Below are 9,724 nucleotides of genomic sequence, written 5' to 3'. Positions count from 1 at the left end.
ATTAAAGTCTTTTCGGCTGCGGTCTCTGGGTTTCTGTTCACACATGATAGCTGCAGCCATCAGCCGGGTCTCAGCTGACTGATTTCCAACCAACATTTTTCCCTGTAGGCTTGGTTCAGCTCATGTGAAGCCTCGGCTCGTTCTGTGAAATATCCAAACCGCAAGTTAGAGATGAAACTGGAAACCAGGTTCAGTTTGTGGAACACGTTGAACTTGGATCAGTTCTTGGAAAGCAGCAGGAAGGAACTCTGACAGTTTGGTCAACAACAAACTGTTAGTCAGGACGTTCATCAACCAACAACATCAAATATTCATTAATTGTTGTCTTTTAATGATGATAAACCTAAATAATTTGCTTTAAATGGAACAAATAAATTGATTTACAGGTTGACATTGAAAATGGTCTTAAATAGGGAACAGAAAAAACCGAGTCCATTAAACCGAGTCTTCTGATCAGGACTGAATCTGTTTGATGGAATATTGAAGTCGGCTGTTCGGCGTCTCTGAGGGTCTTGCCGGCGCTCACGTTCAGCTTCAGTCGGGTTACGGCGGTCCTGAGGCCGCATCTGACAGAGGGTCAAAAACGTTCCACTGTTTCTGCAGTAAATCCTGCGAGTTGGCACGGCGCCTGGCTGCTGTCGGAGCCTCCAGGTCCAGATGAGTCGGATGGATTCTGTCAACATTTTACAGAGATTTATTCTGAGAGACGTGACACCAGCGGCGCTGATCACGTTCACCACCTCACGGCTCAATCAGACACCGAGCAGCTGCCGAGGGAAGAGATTCTCTTCATGTGTTCATCTCTCTGAACTCAGGAGGGAGTTTAAACCTGATCAGGTGTAAACTCAGTTCTTCCTCTGGTCTGACGTGTTTGTCAGTGTTTAAGTTTGGAGACTGAACTCTTATTGGTCCCTCTGATGTGCCTGAATCAAATTTAAAGCTAACTTTGTCTTAAAATGCAGAGTTTATGCCGTTAGGATTCAGTTATCACATAATCATCAGAACTGACTGTCAGACTTTTGCAGAACTGTTTATATTTCTGCACAGCTGTTGGAAAAAAAACACCTTTTTCTCCTTATTTATATATTTTTTTGTGTGCCCTTTTCTGTGAATGTGGCCCCAGTTGGTAACTTAATGAATAATAAATAATAAGATTTGATCACAGCGTTCAGGAGACGCCTCGACGTTGGTTTTAAATAAAACGTGAAATAAAGATTTATTTTTGGCCTGCAGCTCAGAGCCGTGGTGGTTTGTTGGCGTTTAGCTTCAGGACAGGCTGGGTGTGGACACGCAGGACGTTAACGAGGATCATCCAGATGTGTCCACCTCTGTCCAGCTGCTGACGAGGCTGACAGCTGCGACGTCTCATTAACTCAAAGATTTCACTCTTTGGCCTCTTTTTTTTGTTTTCTTTTGTTTGTTTGTTTCTGCAGAGTGTCAGCCAAATGAAGAACAAGTTGAGTTGTTTAAAATGAATTTAATTTTAACTCTTTTCTCTCCAGTATCACAGCTTCTGTTATTTCTGTTTGATGGAAAATGTTCAGTTTTCTTCTTGTGACAGCAGCGTTTAGTTTCAGTGGATTATTTACGTCTTGTTTGTTTGTTTCTGTTGAATGACCTGTAAATATGTGTTACTAATCCAGTATTATCCCTTCTGCTCGTCTCTCTGTTCCTGTTGTTGATCTGCTTTCTTTGCATTTGTAAGTATGTTTCTCTTTTTATTTTATTTCATTTAGTCGTTAAGAACCTGTTTTCCAGTAGCAGTAGAGGTTTTCTCACTTCTTCCCAGTGGCCGTGCTTTAATCTCCTCCCGTCTGTCTCCCCCCTCCATCCTCCCCCTCCTCCCACTCACACTCTCACCTGCAGGCTTTATTGGTGAGGTCAAAGGTCAACCACAGCAGCAAACACAGGGATTAAACATGTTGGTTCAGGCTGAGAGCAGGAAAGTCTTCTTAATTAAGTCCCATTTTCACCAAAGAAAAGTCAGCACTTTTTAAATGATCCACCTTTTAAAACAGGAGTTAAAGTTAACTTTCACAGTAAATTTAATTCAGTGACTCTGATTTTTAACTTTAGGTGAAACTTTGCGTTAAAGTAATGTGTAAAAACTTCAGATGCAGCTCAGTTTTCTGCTCCTGAGAGGCTCAGAGCGATCTTTGTTCAGGTTTAACTCCTCTGATGGTGACATTTATCAGTGTTTAAAACTAATCTGTAGCACGAAGCAGGTTCAGCGTTGGTACAGAGATGTATCACCATGGCAACAAAGTCTGAGCTGGTTTAACAGAGCAGGAAATACGAGTTAAAGCATCACTTCCTTCCCTTAAAAGGAGGAACTGGTTCCTAAGAACTTAAAAAGTTCAACTGTGGGCTACGGTGAGCTGGCTGTAGCAGCTGCTGCTGTTTGGAAACGGATTATTTGTTTACAGGTGTGGCTGATTGAAGAGTTTTAAAAAGTGGCCAATATTGTCTGATTAATCGGTCTGTATCGAGTTATAGATCCAGTGTTTCAAAGGATATTTTGCTAACAGACACAGCAAACAAACAGAGGTAATTAAATGAGCGCATTCCTGTCATGTCGGCGACAAACGTGTCAAAAAGTGAATTTTAGCACCAACTTTTATTTATTTTTAAATCAAATTAAAACCAAAACATGAGACATAGACTGACATAAAACAAACAGTTTGAAACAATTTTTATTAAACCTAAAAACATTAAGCCAGAGTTACACCATACAGGATGGACATAAAACTCTGATGTTTGACAAATACATCACTTTAATATTTATAATAATAATAATAATCTGTTTGAAGCTGAAACTGCCCCTCAGTTTGAGTTCTGATCAGCTGCCATGTGGAACCACCTTCCAGCAAACTTTACCTTCAGTCACCCTCACAGCACGCACACCGGTGTTCCCATGATGCATTGCAGGTCATCGTGAGCCTCAGAGCTTTACTGTAAATCCTCTTTATTATGAATCATAGAAGAGAGGCTGCTGAGAGTGGGTCGACCCGTCTGCCTCCTGACCCGCCACTAACAACTCTCCCAGAACCACTTGGTGGGAAACGTCTTGAATATCAGCTGGAATAAAAATAAACAATCTGATGGGATTAAGATCCGGTTTCAGGTTAGCGATGTTCAGAGGAGGTTCTGCAGCAGAACACTGACCCAGCCTCTGAGTGTCGACTGGTTCTGACCCGGCCTCTGAGCATCGGCTGATTCTGACCCGGCCGGCTGAGCGTCGGCTGATTCTGACCCGGCCGGCTGAGCGTCGGCTGATTCTGACCCGGCCGGCTGCAGCCTCTGAGCGTCGGCTGATTCTGACCTGGCCTCTGAGCGTCGGCTGATTCTGACCCAGCCTCTGAGCGTCGGCTGATTCTGACCCGGCCGGCTGCAGCCTCTGAGCGTCGGCTGATTCTGACCTGGCCTCTGAGCGTCGGCTGATTCTGACCCGGCCTTTGAGGGTCGGCTGGTTCTGACCCGGCCTCTGATCGTCAGCTGATTCTGACCCGGCCGGCTGCAGCCTCTGAGCGTCGGCTGACCCGCGGTGTTGGCGGACCTCCACCTCACAGCTGCAGCTGTTCAGAGTGATCCGACACTCAGACCTGACGGCGTGATGAAGGTTGTTGTTGACTCACAAAGATCCCAATCTGGACGAATGAATCAATGACCTTTGGTGAACCTTTTCCCAGCTGGTATTCAGTAGTTTCCCTGATCCGGTCTTCTGGCAGCAGGTTAACCTGTGGAAAAGAAGCCCTGATGAGTTTGTGGAGGTTTAAAGCTCACAGAGCAGCTCAGATCTTTTCCACAGGTTGAAATGGTGCATAATTAATGTAGAGTTTAGTTTTTACTCACTGCTTCTCCTTGCAGAGCCTCTCCTCCCTCTGCTGCAGCTCCTCTCCATGTTTCCAACACACTGATGTTTCTGATGGTTCTCACTGGTTTCGGCTTGTTTGTGTTCCCTGCAGGAGAAGGAAACCAGGCATCCTGCCCAGCCTGGAGGACCTGCTCTTCTACACCATCGCAGAGGGTCAGGAAAAAATCCCTGCACACAAGTTCACCACCGTGAGTCTCAGGACAAAGATTTGATGTAAAAATGTTTGTTTGATAACTGCAGCACCAGGAGGCGAACTGGGAGGAGCTCAGCCATGGTTTTGAATCGATCCCTTCTTTGTTAAATTAGAATTATCGGGTTTCCGGTTCTGGTTCTCACAGCTCGTTGCTGTATTGATTCCTTGTCTCCTCCTCTGCCTCCAGGCTCTTAAATCCACGGGGCTTCGAACCGGAGACCCACGGCTGAAGGAGTGCATGGAGATGCTAAAGGTGACGCTGAAGACCACCTCGGACGGAGCGCTGGACCGACACCTCTTCAAAAAGTAGGCTTTACTTTGCTTTGCAGGCGTAAGGTCAGATTTCTGATCTGAAACTCAGCCCGGGGTTCTGCAGAGACGGCCCAAAGCAGCAGCTGTTCTGTAGGAAAACAAACTGCATTTTTCAGAAAACAGGTCAGTGTTTTCCTTCAGCTGCACTCTGCTCTGCTCAGCATGAATCTTTAATCACAGATGGGATTAAAATTATTAATGCTGGTCGGCGTCTGCAGCAGGAAACGGTAAATTATTCATTGCTGCCCTGTTTGTACATCAGCTGCAGCCCCTGGAGGTTTTCAGCCGAAACAGGAAAAACAGCAGAAGGTTAAAAGGTTTTATTTTTGTGTTTCAGAATGAAAGTAAATGCAAGGTAGTCACAAACAACTGAAGTGCCTCTGACTTTGAAAAATGTAAATAATCTGATGACCCCCTCCCCCCCTCGGAGTCGGGCGTATGACGACTCACCAGGAAGTGGACCTCAGCACCGGCTGCTGCTGGCCTCCATCCATCACTTCCTCTCCCCCCACCTATTTATAGAGCTCAGCCTCTCACACAGGAGCACGTGATGTGTGTGTGTGGGGGGTGTTTCTGCAGGGATTAGACGGGTTTGAAGCGAAGAGATGACCCGACCAATAATCTCTCTGCTGCCGGTGAGGCTCAGCTTCCACCTCACAGTCACCATCGCTGCACAACCAGATCTGACAGCAGCTTTTACTGCGATCAGGCAGAGATTAAACAGAAACAACAGGCAGGGTTACACATGTGTCTGGGGTTATTCTTACTGGGAACAGTCATTTCCAGAAGCTGTCTGCAGATGTAGCTCCGAACCGTCCTCTCTGCAGCCTCAGAAAACAGGAAACACTGGACCCAACACGAGTCCCATCAGCATGTTTGAAAAAACACGAGGATTTAAGCTTGGTTTTTACAAGACGGTTGCAATCAGTTATTTATTTTCTGGTTTTCCTGTTTGTTAGAGTAAAATGAATATTTTTGTTTCATTCTATAACCTGCTGACAACAGAAATAATAATCCTGTCATTTATTATCAGAACCTAACAAACAGTTTTCACACCTTAATTAATTCAAAGGAAACAAGCTTGTATTCATTTTCTGCACCACAACACAAATGTTTAACCTTAGGAAGAGATCAGAATCAGTTTTTGGTGTTTAATCCCAGCTTTCATTCGTCTCGGCGAGCTCCCCTCCTTCTTCTTCTTCTTTATGACCTCCGGGAGCAGAAATCCAATCAGCTCAGCTGTTTGATGGTTTGTGATCATCCATCTTCCTCTTCGTCACTCTGCAGAGGTTTCCTTTCTGGATGGTCCTTCATCCACACGTGAATCCTGACTGCATCCCTCTGCCAGGAAACAAAACTGAACCCTTCAGACTTTCCTGTTCAACCCTTCAGACATGCTCAGTATTAGTTTTTAACTCCAGATGCTTGTTTTCTGTCCTTCGTGTCCCAGATGTGTCCAGAGTAACATCGTCCTGCTCACCCAGGCCTTCAGGAAGAAGTTTGTCATCCCGGACTTCCAGACCTTCTGCGCCCACATCGATGATCTCTACGAGAACGCCAAAAACCTGTCAGGAGGCCAGGTGGGACACCTTCTGTTGGCCTAAATCTCTTTAAAGGGTTCACGCTTTGTTTTCAGGAAGAGAATCAGTCGAAACTAACAAGAGTAAATATGAACTAAAAATGTGTCCAGAATCAGATTTAGATTTATTCCTGCAGGTTGAGATGAGTCAGCATGAACTTTAGAGAAACAAAAAGCTGAAGTTTTCCCTCCCTGCTGCAGGTGGCGGACTACATTCCCCAGCTGGCTCGGTTCAGCCCGGACCTGTGGGCCGTCGCTCTGTGCACTGTTGATGGACAGAGGTGGGATTTCTGTTTGTGTATAAACAACAACAAACTACAGGTTCTCTGTCCTCCCACATCCAAGGTTTCTGGAATCAGTGAAACGTCAAGAAAAACATTGTTTATTTTCACTTTTTATCAACCTTAAGAAAAGTTTTCCAAACTGATTCCCAGAAACGGACCCAGAACGTCCAGCACCAGAGTCCGAATGAGCATCAAGATTAAGTTATAAATAATCTGCTCTAAAGCTGCGGCTCAGAGAAATGATAAATCATTGACTCAGTTTGTGTCTGAGTCTCACAGCTTTCAGATGAAAGTTCTGGTGAAATCCAGCTCTCCAAGCTGCACAGATCCCCTAAAAGTCTAATGAAAGTGAGTTTTCTTTCAGGCACACGGTCGGAGACACCAAAGTTCCCTTCTGTCTGCAGTCGTGCGTCAAACCGCTGAAATACTCCATTGCCGTTCACGACCACGGCACCGAGTACGTCCACCGCTTCATCGGCAAGGAGCCGAGCGGCCTGAGGTTCAACAAGCTCTTCCTGAACGAAGACGGTGAGGAAACGTTCCCACAAACACGCGGTCCGGTTCCGGACGCGGTGAGTCAGAATAAACGTCATCACAAACCGTCTCAGATGAAAAACGAGCTGCAGGAACTGAACTTCCTGGTTTTCCATCAGGTTTGAACCACCGACACGTGACACATTCATTCATTTCTATCAAATCACTTTCTCAGAAGTGATCTCATGTTTTTAATCTGAGGACCTGAAACTGAGCAGATTCAGCTGTTTTTATGTTTTCTACCAATTCCACAAAAGTTCAGCTGAAATGAGATCTGTGAAGTTTAACTCAGATTCATTTTTACCAAATAAAGGTTGATGTTCCAGAGTCAGTCTGTAGGACTTCCTGGATCGATGTGGGTCAAACTGAGGGGTTTTTGGGACAAAATTTGCTTTAATTTAACTGTGAGAACGAATCTAAGACCCTCTTCTTATAAAACAACCTTTTTCTTTTCACGGTCAGAAACGAAACGAGCAAAACGAGCGTTTGCCAATTCATCTGCTTTCATTTCCTGTTTCACAATAAACTGTTCAAATCTAGTTAACTTTGAAACAATTAAAATAGAAATGTTCAGGCTTTGAGGTGTAAAAATCTAAAGATAAAACTAGAACACAACGTGACGATTCTCCATCTTCACCGCTCCGACAGACAAGTCTTCCTCTTCATCTGGTGTTTGTGTGGATTTATTTAGACTCAAACTGTTTTTAGTACCTGATTTTCACTTCTGGCACAAAAACCAACAGTAGTGTAATTTTCTGCTCCTCAGTATCTGAGTTTAAACCATCTGACCCTTTTCTCCTGCAGATAAACCTCACAACCCCATGGTTAACGCAGGCGCCATTGTCTGCACCTCCCTCATCAAGGTGAGCTGTGATCAAGTTCAGGATTAAACCGTTCAATGCAAACCCAGTGAAACTGTCTGCAGAGAAAATATCAAATGTTTTAAAGGCATATTTCTGATCATTTATTTTGTATCAGTTTGGTTTTTTGTTTTAGATTTCTGACTGCAGCTGGAAAATAAATGGAGTAAAATGATAAAACAATAATTGTCTGCAGGACGTGTTTCCTGCAGATTAAACGGGAGATTAGAGAGAAACATGCAGAGAGGGAATTGAGGCTGAGAGCATCACACACACACACACACCTCCTCCACATTAAAGTGAGCTTTAATCATAGGAACAGTTCTGTTACCTGAGCCCACCTGAGCCGCTCAGGCAGCAGCTTTCTCTCCTCTCATGGAGACTCTGGCGCCCCCTGCTGGGCTGAAACCGGACGATAAAAGGATCAGCTGGAGTCCAGGAGGGTTCAGGGAGCGGATTAGGTCCAGATTTTCTGCTCTCTGTCAGCTTTGTTACCTTTCAGCTCATTTCCTCATCGTTTCTCTCAGAGTGAAGTGAAGTGAGATTTATTTATATGCAACAAGGCGATTCAAAGTGCTTTACAACACAGAAACAACAGTCAGGTACAGAATCTAATACAGCATAGAAACATCATAATCAAATATAGATCAATCATGTATAATCTAAATGAAATATAGGATAATCTAAATGTAATCATGAAACTAAACATGAGCTAAAACATGAGCTAAAACAGTCAAAGTAGTAGCAAAAATAATCTAGATAAAATCATGATGAAGTTAAAGCTGAACTAAACAACAATTAGGCCAAGACAGTCAAAATATGAGCTAAGATAAACTAAATGTACAGGAAGGCTAAATAAGCTAACATAAACTGAAACATGATAATGCTAATCTAAGGGTACAACATGACTAACAGGACCAGAGGCCTGCTAACAGCCAACAGTCTGTAGAGGTCAGTTGGAATAAAACTGCAGTTTTAGATGAAAACAGAACCGTCAGCTAAAGAACATTTTCTGTTTCTGACCTGCAGTTATTTTACAGGAATGAAGCCGCAGCCATTAAGGCTTCATTAAGTCGGCTTGTTGTTTGTTTTTGAATAAAAGGAGCGACTTTAGTTTCTGTCAGATGAGAGCAGCTTCAGGGAGCGGTTCTGTTCTCGTCCTCCGGTTTATATTTAATGTTTCTGTCCCAGACTCTGGTTTTATTTTCCAGCTGTAGCATCTTTAGGAAATGACGACCAACATCAATAAGTCAATCATGTTGGTAATTTGTCTTTAGTTGAGTTTTTTCCTCTTTAATTCAGATTTCTGAGTAACTTTACCCTCCGTACAGCTGCTGATTTCTGTTTTTTCTTCACTCGGGTCAGGAACAAACTGCAGCTGTGAGTTTAGCTTGTTGCTAACAGCTGGTTATTTGATTTCTGTTCATCCAGTCAGTTTTATTGTGAAATAAAAACAGTTTCTGTCTCATCAAACCCAGAAAACATCAGTTTAATTAACGTCTCATTCCGAGTTTCAGCTCCGTCCTCTAATCTGACCCCATCCTCACTCAGTGACCTTTGACCTTTGACTGGTTTCTGCTGTGTGGATCGAGACAAGACGAGTAACTCTTAATGTAACTGTTTGTGTTTCAGCAAGGAGCCAGCAACGCTGAGAAGTTCGATTATGTGAGTATAAAGGTTGACTTTATTGCTCTGATTTTATACACAAATATTCAACAATTATTTCACGAGGAGCGATTGTCAGTAGGTTTTCTGCAGGACTGACTTGTTTCTGCGATTAAATGAGCTTTAAACTTGTTAAAATGATGTCAGATTCTGAGTCTGAAAGTAGCTCTGATGTTTTAAATGTTTGTTTTTTCTCTGCAGGTGATGAACTTCATGAACAAACTGGCAGGAAACGAATACGTTGGTTTCAGCAACGCCACGTGAGTTCATCCCTTTAATTCAGGCTTAAAGTCACTGATTCAGGCTTTAATTCAGGTTTAACTCACTGACTCAGGTTTAAACTCACTGACTCAGGTTTAAATTTGCTGGTTCAGGTTTAAATTCACTGATTCAAGTTTAAATTCACTGATTCAGGTTTAAACT

At 43.5% G+C, this 9,724-nt stretch overlaps 1 protein-coding gene across 2 annotated transcripts in view; it reads left to right on the top strand.

The window, feature by feature from the left end:
* The window catches only part of LOC108229377 (glutaminase kidney isoform, mitochondrial-like), a 10,694-nt gene extending 1,067 nt beyond the window's left edge, over positions 1–9,627 (top strand). Inside the window, exons 2-9 of one of the 2 annotated variants that reach the window (XM_037973867.1) lie at positions 3,972–4,062; positions 4,255–4,373; positions 5,830–5,959; positions 6,160–6,239; positions 6,607–6,770; positions 7,581–7,639; positions 9,269–9,301; positions 9,503–9,627. In XM_037973867.1, the coding sequence (XP_037829795.1) occupies positions 3,972–4,062; positions 4,255–4,373; positions 5,830–5,959; positions 6,160–6,239; positions 6,607–6,770; positions 7,581–7,639; positions 9,269–9,301; positions 9,503–9,565 (739 nt within the window). In that variant the 3' untranslated portion in view covers positions 9,566–9,627. Of the gene's footprint in view, positions 1–3,965; positions 4,063–4,254; positions 4,374–5,829; positions 5,960–6,159; positions 6,240–6,606; positions 6,771–7,580; positions 7,640–9,268; positions 9,302–9,502 lie in introns of both variants that reach the window. The other variant, XM_037973866.1, reaches the window with a different exon arrangement.
* Positions 9,628–9,724: the final 97 nt, after the last annotated feature.

Source organism: Kryptolebias marmoratus, linkage group LG23 (assembly GCF_001649575.2).
Source record: "Kryptolebias marmoratus isolate JLee-2015 linkage group LG23, ASM164957v2, whole genome shotgun sequence".
In the NCBI taxonomy this organism is placed as follows: domain Eukaryota; kingdom Metazoa; phylum Chordata; class Actinopteri; order Cyprinodontiformes; family Rivulidae; genus Kryptolebias; species Kryptolebias marmoratus.
Note: the sequence above shows the minus strand (reverse complement) of the source record. Positions and strands in the feature narration are given on the sequence as shown.